This window comes from Corvus cornix, chromosome 1 (assembly GCF_000738735.6).
Source record: "Corvus cornix cornix isolate S_Up_H32 chromosome 1, ASM73873v5, whole genome shotgun sequence".
Lineage (NCBI taxonomy): Eukaryota > Metazoa > Chordata > Aves > Passeriformes > Corvidae > Corvus > Corvus cornix.
In genome coordinates, this window is record NC_046332.1 from 4,128,645 (window position 1) to 4,145,020 (window position 16,376).

Here is a 16,376-nt window from a genome sequence, read left to right on the forward strand (position 1 = left end):
GTGCTTAAGTGTATAGGGGCATTGCCACATACAAACGCTGTGTCAGAATGCAAATATTACAGCATGCTGAGATGCAGTGGCCACACCAGGTGAGTTTGTGGCTCCTGAAGTAGATGAAAATGATGGTGATTTTGGTGAGTTCTTTATTCCCCTTCTCCATTCTCAGCTGTTTGAAGAGGATGATCAGAGAGCCTAAAAAAGTTCCTACTGTGTTTCATATGCCTACAAAATATTTCATGTCTCCTCTGGTCAGACCCCTGCCAGTCCTGATTCCCTGAGTGAAGCCCCAGCAATGCATCAAGTGAGGGTGGCTGTGCCATTAATAATTTATCCTCCCTGGTTTCTAATTGTCAGTGTCGGCCTGTCCTTTCAGTTTAATGCCTGGTAATCATACACATTGTATTTCTGTAGGTTATACTGTCCATTGAAGAGGGCTACAGGCTTCCAGCTCCCATGGGCTGCCCAGCTTCTCTTCACCAACTAATGCTTCACTGCTGGCAGAAGGAGAGGAACCACCGTCCCAAATTCAGTGACATTGTCAGCTTCCTGGACAAGCTGATCCGCAATCCCAGCACCCTTCATACCCTAGTGGAGGACGTACTTGTGTAAGACTCTATTTGGTACATTTTGTTTTTTCATAACACATAGTGGCTATCATTATGTGGTTTAGGGCATTACATAGGAGTGGGAGGACCACAAAGTTCTGAGTTCCTAAAGTCATGCAGGTGCAAATCATTTTAAGTCCTTTTTAAGGTTCGCTTTATTGTTAATACACTGTTGTAGAAGGAGGTTTTTTTCATTTCTATAAATATTAGGCTTTTTTATTATAATTTTGGCTAAGTTCTGTTTGTGCACGGTCTATCCTTAATTTTTGTGAATCTCTTTGTTCTTTTTTTTGGTGAGTATGTTTTTCCTATGTGCCTGTTTTCTCTTTGTAATTTTTTTTCTCCATTCAACAGCCTGTCTCTCTATCTGACAGTGCTCAAGCAATTTGTGAACTGTGTCTTAGCTTGCTAAATCTTTATTTATCTGCAGCAGAAGGGCAGCAGTGACAAATAAGAGATTATGCTGTTACCATTCCACAACAAATTCTTGATACTGTTGCCCAGGGGTTTTTTTCATTAATATTACAGAAATGAATGCAGCCACAGGATAAGCAAGGCTGTGGTGGAAGAATTTGTCAGTATTTGTAGGCTTATTGATCCAAGCTGTCCCTGCATATCAGCCTAAATCCGTGAAGGTCCAGGTGGCCTCACTCTCTTCATTCACCACTAAGAGTCACCTTAAGATAAAAGTGTTTTCATGGAGACTCCCTTGGTTTATAAGGGGTTCTCAAGCCCTGAGTGGGGCTTGCTGAGAACCTTTAAATGCTTTTAAGAAGGGCTGAGCAACAAGGCAAAATTCGGGCTGGTACCTTGTTGTGGGAAAGCCTGAATGGAGAAGTTGGTAGGAAAACCTGGAGTTAGGCTTACAGCCATTTCATCAACACAGACTAGGGGGACTTGTGGGATTAAATATCCATCCCCTAGAGTTAGCAGCCTCTATGTGTATATGCATATAAATATATATATGACTTGCTATTTGTACCTGGATCACTTTATTTAGCATCAGAGTAATGTATTTTTATCTCTTTTTATTTTAAATCATAGTTAAAGATCTAAAAGATTTCTGCTTTATTGAACTATTGTTGACTTCACCTGCTTGGGAAAGTGTTTTCCATTCATTTGAGAGTGCTTGATGCAGTTGTTGGGTAACTTAGAAGGTCAGCAGTTATTCTATAGAATTATAGAGTAATTCAGATGGGAAGGGACCATGGTAGGTCTTTAGTTACAGTTTGTACTTAACAGTGTTCTCCTGTCCTTTAGTGTCTCCCTCTATCATTTTGATAATATGAATGAAAATCACTGTACTTCATGTATTTGAATATGTGTGGGTAAAACTTGGTACGTTAAGACACTGGGCTGTGTTGCTTCCTACATTACACATTAAGTCATGTTCCATAATGTTGGCTGGCTTTTGGTGTCTAAATTTTCATTTTCAATAAACTGTGTCTTTCTCCTAAAGACTATCATAAAGCTTTTACAAACAGCAGTGTGCATTTTCTGCATTTTGTTCATACAGTCTCTCTACACAAAATGCATAAAGCCAGTGGCAGTTGTGAGCCCTCCCAAGTGTGGCACACAACAGAAAACTGGAAATCAATGCACCAAAATTGGAATCTTTTTTTTCCCATCTTTGTCTCAGTTGTGATAATATTAGGGCAAAGAACTTAAAAAGAAATGAGACTAAATTAGCTCCAATTTTATTTGCTACTCTGTAATTCTATGTAAAAGCAAAGATATAATATTTTATTCTTTTTGCTTCTTTTAGGGTGAGTTTTAGCTTTTGAGTACTGTAATCAAAGTGTTCCTGTAGCATAATGGTATCACAATAAGGCGCCATCGGCGGTGGGGGGCAGTTGTAGATAAATGTAAAAATCATCTCATGGTGGTTTAATTTTTTTAATGGCAGCTTATGCTAAATTTTCTTTGTCCTCTACATTGACTGCTGCATTAACCAATTACTATAATCCTGAATGTGTCGATCTGCAAGGAAACATTCTGTGGAACAAAAATAAGAGCAGTGGGAGAGGCCTTTTCCTCAGTGTGTTACTGAGCTGCAGTTCTGTAATAAAATGTATTGTTTTAAGTCGTGCAACTTGGCAGATTGATGTGATTTATAAGCTTTAGACAATGGGTTAAAGAGATCCTCAGTTAAGATCTGACCTTTACAGCTCAGACTCCTCTCTCATTCCTTCTGCCTTTTAGTAAAAACAGTGTCTACCAGAGTAAATTGGGTGTCATATTTTGTATTGCTTGGTAACCTTTGCATTTTTTTTTTGTTTACAGAATGCCAGATTCACCTGGTGAAGTTCCAGAATATCCTTTGTTTGTTTCAGTCAGTGACTGGCTGGATTCCATAAAAATGGGTCAGTATAAAAATAACTTCATGGCTGCAGGTTTCACAACTTTGGATATGGTTTCAAGAATGAATATTGAGTAAGTACATCATCTATTATCCCAACAGTGACTAATTAACCTGAATTTGTTTGGATGCTGCAGACACACAAATACTGTGGAGTATGGAACCGTGCTTTCATTTCCTTTCCTAGCTCAGCTAACAAAAGACATATACAGTTATTTACCAAAACAACACAAGTGAAATGTATAATAGATTTACTCAGAACTGATAGTTCCACTCTGTGATCACACCAAACACAACCACAGGCCAGGGATGAGCGTGTTTCCTGGGGAATCAGTTTTGATCTAGACCACTGAAATCAGTGGCAAAAATATTTTTTTACTTTGCTGTGAATATCATCAAGTCCTTATCAGCCCTGAAAAGGAAGTTGTTCCAACCATCTCTGACACCACCCTACTGGGTTTTTTTAATGCAAACCCTGCACTCAATATAGAAGTGTTTGGGCAAACTATGGATTCATATTGTAGCATGATGATGGGATCTCTTTTGCTCTCTGTTCCCTTTCCATGAATTCCCAATATTTTATTTGATGCTGGGACTGCCTGTATTAATACTGGTAGCTGTCAGTTAAGATCAGGAATTGTACATGTGAAATTAGGACTGATTTTCTCCCACACGTATCCCTTCACATTCACCTACATTGAATTCCACCTACTGCATTATGGGAGAGTCACTTAGTTTTGTAAGATCATTCCAAAGCTCTGCACAGCTGGCCCTTCCTACCCTGAACAATTCAGCCTCACCAGCTGAGTTCTTCACCTCTTGCTCAGCTGTTTCCCCAGACCATTTACTGATTTGCTGAACAATAATGTTCAACATGATCCCAGCAGAGGTCCCTGCAGATTTATACCAATAACTAATTGTAAAACCTGACAAGTTACTGCTAACCTCCTGTCTTTAAACCAGTTATTTAGTGATGCAAAGACCACATTATGCTACATATTATGTTCCACCCTATATTACACAGAAGTTACTCCTCATTTTCATTATAAAGCTTTTGTGAGGAATCTTCCCTAAAGCTTTTGGAAATCCAAGTGAGGTGTATCAAATGGATCATCTTCGTTGGAAACAAGTAGTTTCATAAAATAGAAGTTTTATTTGCAAAAGCCATGGTGACTCAAGTAGCTCATTTATCCAAGCATCCCGTAATTTTGTACTTCCTGTAGTTTCTCTTATGCCCTGTAATGATCACAGACTCACAGGTCTGTGGTTCCCCAGATCTCCCCTGGAAACATTTTGTCTGGCACCATACTTCAGGCACCAAGAAATTTTTAAGCATGTGGAGCACAGCTGATAACTCCTTCTCTCACAACCCTGATAGTACTTCCATTATTTTATCTTTATGTACTTTTGGAACTCTTGCCTAAATATAGTCTTGTTCTGGATGTGGGTTGTTGCTTATTTTTCAGTTTGTCCTATCACCTCTCCTGCAGTCACTTCAGACAAGTCCCCCAGAAAGGATCTGGCATGGGAGTAATTCCAATTTCTTCCACAGTGAATGTCAGCTCAAAGAAATGGTTAAGTCTTCCAGCAATGGCCACTCTTTCAGTGCTCTTTTATACCCAAATCATCATTAGACTACAATTTTTCTGGCAGGTTTCTTGTACCTAGCGAGTTTTCAAAAGGATTTATCATGAGTTTTATTTTTTGTATTATTTTATTTGTTGGGGGTTTTTTTTCTCAAGTTCTTTGTTCATCAAGTTCATTTTTAGCCTGCCTTACTCTGCTTTTACAGCTTATCTAAGGTTATCATCCTTTCTACTTTCCTTAGATACCATTTCAAATTTTTGAAAGTTTCCCTCTCTCTTCAAATAACCTGTGTTACCCAAGACCTGCTGGCTTCTTTCTGTGCTTTATCAGGCTTTCCTTGATAATGCTTACTTTCCTTAAGTGCTAAGCATTGGTCTTGCTAAGACCACTCTCCACTGTAAAGCTTTATTCTTTTAGCTGACTCCTTTTAGCTTCTCGGATGCTAAATATTTTGGCTGCCCTCAAGTGTTGTGTATCATCCCCCACGTGAATGTTAAGCGTAAGTACATAGCTGCAAGCTCTCCAGTGGTTCCTCAGCTGGAGGATACAGAGGCAGATATATGGAACTGCAGATCTGGAACTCATAAAGGCCATGCCTCATCCCATGAGCTCCTTTACTGGTTGTATCATCATACAGTTTTTGAGGATAAACAGGCAATATCTCTGCATGTCCCAGTGTGGGATTGACAGGGCCTATCTGAAGTTTCCCTGCCCATGTCACCTCTGTGATCTTTCTCAGATCTTGCAGCTGGGGATGTTTCTAGAACAACTAAATTGGTGGATTGTGCTGAACTCTGGGGGCTGTTGACTTTGTTCCTGCCAAAGAGTCAAGCTCTGTGGGTGACAAGAGCTACCCACCCTGGGGTGCGGGTCTAGATGAGATGAAGGGAAACTGGGAGGGAAATGTGGGTCAGGCTGGAAGATTCACTGCTAATTTGATCTTTAGACAATCTCTCGCTACCATTCCCCAAATCATCAGAAGCACTACTGATGCCTCAAGCGGCCACCTAAAAAGAGAGACTAGACAAAAAAAAGGGAGTAAAGGTAGGTATTTATTTGAAGGGCTTTCAAAGGCACACCCTGGGCAGGCCAAAAGCTACACCCAAGATGGACCCAGAGTCACAAGTTCTTCACACTTTTATAAGTTTGGTTCATTTGCATATCAGGGTTAATTCTCCAATTAAAGCTTCAGTTAATGATGTAATTTCTCCAATCTTACTCCCCTTCTAAAGATGTTCGTTTACACATTTTGGGCCTCGGACAATCTGGGTGTCCTTGGAGAGGCTTTGTTATGTCTGCCTAGCATGAGAGAACATCAGTTAACAGGCTACAAGACACTTCAGAGTTACACTAAGCAATACAGGCTTTGAAAATATGAAAGTTAAAACCTAAGGCATCCCAACCTCTGTTCTTTCTGCTCAGAACTGCAATACTGAGTGTATAAGCCCCAGTTCTTTACAAGTGTGAGTGGGAAACAGCTGCTACTATAACATTACTAAACATGGGCTATTAAAACTCACCTCTTTGATTAGTCCTTGAGATTTGGAAAAATTAATTGACCAGTAGTATCACAAAAGCCCGAGTGCTCTAACTGCATTTTTTTTATTATATTCTTTTTCTTAAATGGCTGTCTTTAAAAAACTGAAATTGACAGATGCAGAAAACTTGAACATTTGCAGCTTTCTTATACGCCCGGGTCAGGAAGGTAAACTGTCCTGGAGAAGAAGTCATCATATATTTCTATTCTTTTGTGCACAAGAGGTTTTATTATATTTGCATCCAAGATGAAACTTTTTATCTTGCAGTGACATTAGAAGAATTGGAGTTGCACTCATTGGACACCAGAGACGAATAGTCAGCAGTTTACAGACTTTGCGGTTACACATGATGCACATACAGGAGAAAGGATTTCATGTATGAAAGTAATAGAAGCAACTGTGTTTTGTGCCTCAGCATTTCTAAAATGGAAAAATATTCTCATTCTTCCCTCCTGCTCTTCCCAACTTCAAGAACTGCAGTCTCCAGTTCAGACTATAGAAGTACTTCCATGTTAATGCTTCCAAACCGGAATTTTTAATCACACTGCACAACAGCTCCTCCACCAGTTCTCTGCCAATAAAATCCCGGCCTACTGCAAGACTCTTGCTACACATGATGAATAACTCAGCATGGATGTGTAACTTTGTATAACAGTATTTGGGAAACTTTCATGGACTTACTTGAAAGTAGTAATCTATTTGGCCTGGTGTGGCTTCTTTATCGATGTATTTAGAATTTGCTGGTAGATCAAAAAGTATTTGACTTCTTTCATGTTCTGTGACCATGTAACTTCCAACACCAAATGTGCAATCAAAAAGAAGTTTAACATAAATATTTATTTTATCTCTTAATTAAATCCGAACGTATGGGTCCTATTATTATATTACTTTATAATAGTTTGAATGCTGGTAAGCTGGTGCCTCAAAACATTAGTATTGTTTGCAGAAACGACTGATGATTTTATGTAGCGAGTTTTCATTGTGTGAATAATTGGAAGCATAGTGAGAATCATCTGTTTGAAATCTTAAGGAAGGTTCTTGATTTTCAATTACTTTAGCACTCGACACTTTTTATGCTTTAAAGTTTAGATTAGGTTGGAAAACTTGTTTATCCTTGGGATTCCTCACCATCCTAGAATTTTTTTTTTTTTTTTTATGTAATACTCAGCATTCGCTTCTACTACTGGAAAACTGGTTGTAGCATTTCCACGACCACATGTAAAACACGGTTGTCAGCTCTGCTGTGGACACAAAGATTTCAGAAAAGCTTTCTGTTTCAAGAATGCAGGTCTGTGCTGTTGGATAGGGGATCACCTCCAGCAGCAGCAGCAGCAGACCTCAGAGGGCCAGCCATGAGTGGGGTGGTGGGATTATTCCCGTGGGAGCAGGCCGGCCATATCGTCCTCCAGCCAAGGGCAGCGGTACAGCCCCACTGCTGCTGGAAATTACAGGCTGCAGGATTCAGTGACCTTGCACAAAGGCAGAAAAGGAGAAGCAGGACAGCAGTGTGGTAACATGTTGCCTTGAGTCTACTTCTAACTGCTTTTAGAAGTAAAGAGCAGACTCTGCTGTAATGGAGCTCTGGTCATTCCAGGCCAGATCTTCATTTAGTACAGATCTCTAAAGGACATCCGAGATATTACCTTTAGAACCCTTCAACAGCCATATTTACATGCAAGAAAACGTCAGCAAAGGCCTAACATAGTATTTGTACCTCTCAAAGACTTCCAGCTTCCATGTTTTATTCAGACAACTGACACAGACGTGCTGGGCTACATTTCCAAACGTTTGCATGGGATATGCGCTCCTGGGAGCAGGGGCAGGAGCGCATGGCTGCGTGCTGTGGGAACCCAAGGCACATCTACAATGCATGTCACACGTAACCCTGTGCAGATGCTTCTGTTCATTTCTGTGTCGTACGGAGGGTAGTTCTGAGTTCCGTGGCATTCCAATATACTCAAGCATTACAACTCTTCTGTTAAAACGTGCATTTGGGTAATTAGTATAATCTGTGTGTATATCAAAATGGACTAACTACTTTGTGTAATCATAATGGTATTTACTGCTTAATTTACAGCTGGTAAATCACAGTGTATTTCCTAAGTCCTGGAAAAGGCTGCCATTGTTGATCAGTGACAAAGAATGAAAATCAGAAAGCAACTCAGAAAATATGATTCTTCCGACCAGATCACAGAGTAAGACACACGAGGCCTGATTCACTGTTGTCATTTTATGTTGGAATAGTTGCATTAATTTAGGTGAGATAACAGCAGTGCACGAAGTAAATTTTTCTTTCTTTCATTAAATTAAAAATAAAAAAGGGCAGTTTTAACTGAGGAGCAGGTTTTCTAAAGATCAGGAGTCAGTGGTGTTCTACAATGCCAATTTGATGAGCTTGTTTAAAGAAGGGCAGCTCCAGTCCTATTGTAGCTCCAAAGGTAATTTTGCCAGCATGAGGAGTCCCACTGAACTCATCAGCACAGGAGTTTTGCAGGATCACAGCCCTTCAGTGGGGAAAAAAAGTGTTTGTTCTTTTCTGTGACTGTCACTTGAAAAATTCGGCCCAAATTCCACATCTGAATAGTTTTTTAGTAGAGGTGCTCTTACAGAAAGAAAACCATACTTACCTAAAGCCTTTCTAAAGATACTAACACACCACAGAATAATTTAAAAGTTGATTTTGCTTCATTATTTTATTATCCATTTTGCCTATTGTTGCTTCCATGGCCAACAACAGGATATCTGTGGAAGGAGCCTTTCTCACAATTAAATACATTACTGAGGAGGTATGAGTCTGTTATTTGTTAGTGGGATTTCAAAATCATCCATAACTGACCCTGTATGTGCACTTTTAGATTGTCTTTTGTCAGTTTTTTCGTTCCTGGTAGTGAGGGTGCAGAATTGACATTGTTCCATGTACACAACCTGGATATATTTCATGAAAATTAATTTCCAAATTTATCACACTACTGAAAATATTTTTTCAATAGAAAAAAATATAACAAAATTAAAACATTTACTAATCAGATATATTTTTTATATAAATAAGACTTTGGGTAACCAGAAAGAAAAGAACAAGGGATTCTTTGAGTGAGGGCATTTGTTAATAACATTGTAAATCCAGGATTTTGTGGGGGTTTTTTTCAGTTGTTGTTGTGGTGCAGTATGTCACTTTTCTAATAGTTATCTTGATCAAATTTACATTTTCCCCATTTTGGGAATATTTTATTTGCTCTTGTGATGATTCCAAGTCTATTCTTGTTTTAGTTTGGAGTTTTTTCATAGTTTCTTCATTTAAAAAAAAAAAAAACAAACTGAACAAGTGTTATTTTTCAAATGTGATCTTTATTCTGTACAGGCCACAAATGTATATGTGAAATTAGAGTAACTTTCTTTGTAACACAAAGTTCTTTCTTTGGAGAAAATGAACTCTAAATATCCTGCACATTGTAGTCTGCAGCTGGAGTTTAAATTTGATAAGCAAATTTAGCAGGCTGTTATTGAGAACGTGGCCCACATTACAGAGTGCTTTATGACTAAAAGTACTCATTGAAAGTTCACAAAATAAAGTGTGTGCGATATGCAAGCAACAAAAAAGAAGGTGTTAAAATGTGGATGTCATAAAGAAATAATTATTACCTGTTTCTCTGCATTCAGCGATAGCTCATCCATTCAGGCATCTGTGCTTGGTCAGATGAATCTCATGCCTTGCTTGTATCCAGTCCTTATTCTGAACCTGTGAAAAGAGAGGGTCTTGTTCATAACATTCATGGTGTTAAAACTGAACAAGTCACAGCAGAAGGTTTAGTAGAATTTACTCATGAGGTGTTTGCACATTGGAATTTACTGAGAAACAATGGGATGCCGTGAGGTGAAAGGAAGAGCATTGAGCTATGTCATTTAAATTTTTCTCAAACAAAATTTACCCTTTTTGTTTCCCATGAACTTAAATCCAGTGTGTCCAATAAAAGCTTAGACACATGCCATGCTTCAGGACACCAGCCAGCATAAAGCAATCCTTTAACAGGAAATAGTGCACTCAACAATAAATTCAAATAAATTAGTTATTCTGGCCAAACCTGCTGTGTCCAGTATTGAATTAGGTATTACCTGGATTATTCTGACACAGAACTCATAGACTGCAGTACTTTGATTTTTACATCATTTAAGACTGACTATCCCTTTGCCATTTTTTATATGATGAGCCTAACACAGGGCTTCATGAATTTCTTTTTCGATGCAGATTCCTACGGGATCCAAAGATGGGTTGTAAGTAACAAAGAGACCCCCTTTATCCAGAGTCAGCTGAGATTTACCATGAGGAATAGCTGGGACTGTGGAGGTGCCTAGTGAGACTGCATCACCCATAGCAATTTCCATGTCAGAATGACCCCATGGGACCACATCAGCCACCAAGGTAAAGCAGCACAGAACATACTTGACCTTGTACTGAAGAGCAGTTCCTCATTTTCATCTGGCCCTGTTGCAAACTGCAGCATTTATTGAACTGTTTTACCTCAGCTGATGGAATGGTTCTATGGGACACATTCTGGCAGCTCAGAATTTCTCTTATGAACACAGGGTATCTGTAACTACCCTGTCATGGGCTCACTCTGTCTTGGAATATTCCTTCGGAGAGCGGAAGGCAGGACTTGCCTCTACTCCAGTCCAACTTTCTTTAGCTAAAATCATAACAGAAAGTCTGTCTTCCATTGCATCTTCCAGGAAAAGTACTGAAAATAGAGACACTTGTGGCATTTGCACATGGTTGAAGAACTCTGTATTTCGTTAAACAGTTTTCTTCCAGAATACCCTTGTTCACCAACTGTGATGGATCTTTCCTGAATAAATGGCAAAGATAGTTTCTTTTTTATAATAGTACTATAATTATTTTTTGAGAGTGAGGGAAAGATGTGTTGGGCTTGGCTAACTCTTACTAGGACAATGATCTTGAAATCTCCTGGGGAGACAAATGAATCAGCACTGAAAAGGGAAAAAAAAAAATCCCTAAAGCCTACAATGAGGTAAAAAGGGAAGAACTGTCCATACTGTGCCAAGGAACTCTAACAAAAACCCAAAAGAGTTGCATAAGACAGTGCCAAGTACTTCCAGCTCACACAACTCTTCTACCATCATATCCTGTATTTAGTAGTGCACACTGCTCATCCCTGAGTGTTGTATATAATTCCTCAGATTATGGACCAGGGTATGTTGAACATGTTGTGGTTATAAAATATTTGTCAATATGTACATAAAGAATTGTAAATAGAATGTATATCCTAATATCAGATTTTTCAAACCTACAGAATCAATTACCTGTTACCAACAACACTAATGGGGTTTATTTGTTCCATTGGCTTTTAAAATTTTTAGTGGCATGCACTCTGTGTGTGTATAGTTCTTCCCAAGCTTCCTTGGCTTGTTAGTTGGAAAGGGACAGCCTCTCTTCTCCTCCACTGGTAGAAAAAACATTTTCAAACTGGCTCAGAGAAAGCTGCCTGCTCACCCTTCTGCTGCCACCTCACCCAACCCGATTCTCTTCCATTCAGCTAATTACTGTAGAAATTAGTGATCCCAAAGGGGAAGCAAGGTGTCCATGAGCCAGCAGAACTAGGAAGATATAGTTCAGAACTAGGAAGATATAGAGCTTGAGTTCCTCTGCTGAAATCACCAAAGATGTTTACAGAGTATAAAAATTATTTTCTTTTAAATAGCCATTTATTCCCACCACTTAGGTGGTGAAAATGAGGGAAATTTTCAAGGGAGTATGAGTAAGGATATGCCAACCTATAGTATAAAAAGATACGCTGAATTTTAGAAGGGAAAAACAACAAAAATGGTTGATGAAAAACCCAAGGTTAAAAAATGGGTTCAAGTTATATTTCCATATTTTATATGTGAAATAATGTAACACCAGTTCAGTGAAATCTATTTGTGTGTATGTTTCTTTAAATATCCTACATGAGTATATCTTACTTTCCTTTCCTGCAAGAGATTTCCCAAGTACCTATCTCTTCCAGAAAGGTTTAGCATATTATCTGATATTTTCATACCTGAATAATTAAACTGGAATAAAAAATGCAAGTTCTGACAGTGAAGATATGGGGGGGGGAAAAAACAGAATTAAAACGATCTGTCTCAAAGCAATTTAAAGTTTTCACATCTGTTTTACTTTTTCCTGTCCAAAATTTTTACCTGTCTCTAACTGAGGACTTTTAACTAGGTCTGCACACAGTGCTATATCAGAAACTCCTGAATCTGTAAATAGTTATGTGTTTGTGCAACTTAATTCATATAAAAAGGCTGATTTGAATTTATACAAGAGTAGAGTTAGGCACAATCAAAAATCAAAATCCCTATAAAATATTTGTAAGACAGCATGAGATAATGTATTTTGCCTTATTATACTAACACCTCTTCATTTCTGACAATTCAGTGAAGAGCTGTTCAGCAGCAGCATGTATATTGTGTGGTAGGTAATCCAAAACCCTGAGACTGAAAACCCACAAATCAAAGAGAAATCCAGATCTCTGCATTCTGAACTATGGGACGTCAATGGACTCTGGAGAAAGTAATCTTGAGTCTGGAATCTGGAAAATCAGGTTTGGGAGAAATCTGCTTTGGAACCCAAATACTCATTTCTGGTTGTGGATGATGAAAAAGTGCCCACTGAAACAGTCTAGGGACTATTTTCATAGTATCATCACCACATAATGCTCTGAGTGATAGGAAGAAAAAAAAAAATCTATTTTCTGATCTTTCAGGATCCAGCCTAGGACAGAAATACAGATACAGTTGTCATAATTTATATTAGAATGTCCAGCAGACAGAATTTTGAATGACTGATTGTTCTTACAGCTACATACTGACTTTCTTGAGAGGAACCTAAATAAACAGTAAAAAGTAGAACTCTCCAGTTAATATTGGCTTAGAAACCAAGTTTTCAGTTTTCTCTCATTCAGACTGAGCTTTAACTGAATATTAAGAGGCAAAATGGAAATGCATAATAGGATTATTTTTTTTCTTTAAGAAGCTGGGTGCTCTGAGCTGTGTAACTTACCATCACAGTCTCTTTGTGTACAATAGGATTAGCTGAAAAAGACAAAATGCAGCCAGTGTTCCAAATCTGTAGATAATTTTAGTCACTAAATGTCAGCTTGGGAAGTTCCATTTTTCTCTTGGGAAAGTTCTGCTCTAAAACACCCGGTATTTCCAAAGCCTGCTGAACGATTTTAACAAATATCTTGATTAATTCCTGGGACAGTGATGTGACTGTGAGGAATTAAAGGTTTCTGTGTCAATAGGCAATAGTCTTGCTGGGATCTAAATTCGTGAGAGTTTGTTACTGACTTCCATGGCAGTGGGACGAAGCCCAGTGTCCATATATTCTGTAGGTAGGCGCCAGCTCTGCAAACAGACTCTCCTTTCCTGCACCCCACTACTGTCATGGTTAATTTGTTGCTAGAGAACCAGCACTTACTAGGACACAGCTGTCTTGCATTCAAATGGATTGCTAAAACTTTTGCTGGTTTTAATGTTTCTGTTGAAGCATTTCAGGTTGAGAGGTAGGTTGGTCCCTCAGGGCATGATCCAAAGTCAGTTGTATCCATAAAAAGAGGTCAATTGACTGAAAAAGGTTTTGAATCAAAGGTTTCTACAGATTTGTGTGGAACAGATGGCCTCATTTAATGGGGAGAAGAGAGTGCACTGAGCCTAAAAGACAAGGCTGCTACCTCAGGGATGTGATCAGATCGGCTGTGGTCACCTTCACCATGGAAAAGATAAACTGCAAGGTACAAAAGTTGGGTGCTGCTATGTTTGTTGTTTTCTCTGGAATGGGCGGTCAACTCTGACTTTGGAATTAGTAACCTAAATGACCTACACATCTAATAGGGTATCTAGCAGAAATGATCTGGGTTTGTGGGGGTTTTTTCCCCAGATAATTACCCAAACTTCTAGATTTAAATTCAGAATGAAACCACCATCCCCATCAAACAAACAGAACCTACAAAACAAATAGGACTTTTCTATCTTTTTTATTTCCTAAACATAAACCGTGATGCAATATGATCTCCCTTTAATAATACAAGTTCTGGCTGATCATTTGCCTCTTTGAACAAGCTGTTTCATACTCCTGGTGCACTGCAGTCCCAGTCTTGAGATCTGCCAGTTAATGAATGGCACAATAGCAAATAAAATAACAAATGCCCTCTTAGTGGTTCCATTTATTGGATTCTTTCATTAATTCCCTATCTGAAGAAAACCATCCTACTCCAAGATTCCTAATAAGGAAACCTGTAAGCATTTTGCAGCTTAATGGCCATGATTCCCTATCTCCCCAAGAAACAGTTAGCTTTGGATTGGCAGTGTAGCACTTTTACTACCATTTCTTCTGCAGCAATTTCCTCTCCCAACTTTTCTAAGTAGGGTTGAGAGGTCTATTTCACACTAAAAGTGGGAAAAGTTGTTTCTTTGTTAACTCTGGTGGTGGGATTCAGTGTTTGTTGCTCTTACCTAGAGCCTTCCATCTGCTTCTGTTGAGGCCAATATCAACGTTCTCTGGTGATATCAGTTACATCACCCACAGCAGTGCCGTGACTGAAAACCCAGAGACATAAAAAGGGCTCATTCTTCTCTGGTGTGGTATAAATCCTATTGACTTTGGGAACTTCTCTGCACTTCTCAGGATTGCACCTTCAGTTTAGCAAGGAAAAAAAAAATCTTCAAAAGATCATGTGAAACCCTGTTTACTGAAAGGCAATAGTTTATTTTCTAGCAAAGCAACATTCATTGATCTAGTTGGAATTAACAGTTTTAAGTTTGTCATCACTTTAAAAAAAAAAACAACAAACCATTTTGACTTTCAGAAAAAAAAATACAAAAAGAATATTTTACTACCTTCCAAACATTAGCTTTGATTTACTTTTGGAAGATAACATGGTTGATATGTTTTCTCAGGATAGCCTCTATCTATTTCTGTGTGTTGGTTTTAAATGTATCTGAATTAAAAGGGGTTTTACTCTCTGTCTCTTCTGTGAAATTAGATTGTACAAAACTAAATATGACTGCTCTTCATAGTTTGCTGTTCTAGCATAGCCATAAAATGTATCAATGTATGTGTATATACAAATAAATATTTGATGACGGACACTTTAGATTATATATTTAAGCAGCCATGTCAAAACTTCAAAGGTAGATGGCTTCAAAGCAATGGTGTACTCATAATACTTGCAAGTTATTTTACAAAATCAAACCATGGCCTCAGCACAGATCTCATATCCTTACCAGTAGTCTGAAACCCACCTTTTCTTTCAAGACCCTTGCTAAGGTTTGTTTTGCCATTGCTTCTTTAACCAAGACACATTTGAATAATGACAACTACCTGTGGCTCAGTCTTCAGCACTCATCTCCCAGCAAAGCAGCCCTGGTGCTGCAGTACCAGAGGCTCTGGGTAACTCCTCCATCAATCTGAACTCGTGTGGCACTGAACTGCTCGTTCTGGGAGACTGAACATTGCACAGCCAGTGTCGATGCTTCCCCCTGGGACTGCCTCACTCTTCAAAATTACCTTTCTTCACCTAATCTATCTCCCATACACGTCCCACTGCATTTTCTTCTTGCCTGTTTATAACAGTACTGTAGGAATACCCACGGAATAAAAAGCTTACCCTACTGATTTGCAGTCCCAAGGGGAATTTACATTAGACGTGAAGTTGTTATTATTTACTGAAAAGTGGTGTTATCTTCTTTTCGTTATTATTATGATTCTATTCCTACGATGCTATGATGTTTCATGTAAATTTTCATGTGCTGGCATGCCTACAAGTTAATAGTGTAATAGAATGCTCAGCTCTCAACATTAGAGTGTTTTTAAGGTGAATTGCATCACATATGCCATCTCTTTGCGGAAAGAATATGGGGTTTGGCAAAACTACCTGCTGAGCAACATAATGAGATTTTTGTACAAAGTACAAGTTATTGATTATTATTGTATTTTATTTTTCTATGATTTCCTAAGAGGCATTATCAGGTCTTACAGATGGGGTAAGCCTGTTTATTAAGATATTTATTAGCAAATAAAAGTTACAGTACTGGTGGTTATTTTTGAGTTAATGGTGTTTGTTTGGCCTTAAGTTACTAATATGATGATCCACAGTGAAGCCTGTCATACATGATCATGCAAAAAAAAAAAAAACCCAGCTGCTTAACACAGGGCGGTGTACTAATAAAGATGGACCAGCAATATGCTCCAACACTTGAGATGCTTCAGGGTGGTGGTGTTTTTTT

The 16,376-nt window shown here is 38.5% G+C and overlaps 1 protein-coding gene across 4 annotated transcripts in view; it reads left to right on the plus strand.

Moving 5' to 3' along the window:
* LOC104689435 (ephrin type-A receptor 6) overlaps window positions 1–16,190 on the plus strand; it is a 388,920-nt gene extending 372,730 nt beyond the window's left edge. For all 4 annotated transcript variants that reach the window (XM_039556175.1, XM_039556185.1, XM_039556179.1 and 1 more), the window contains 3 exons: window positions 412–605; window positions 2,889–3,038; window positions 6,357–16,190. In XM_039556175.1, coding sequence (XP_039412109.1) covers window positions 412–605; window positions 2,889–3,038; window positions 6,357–6,471 — 459 coding nt within the window. In that variant the 3' untranslated portion in view covers window positions 6,472–16,190. The remainder of the gene's footprint in view (window positions 1–411; window positions 606–2,888; window positions 3,039–6,356) is intronic.
* Window positions 16,191–16,376: the final 186 nt, after the last annotated feature.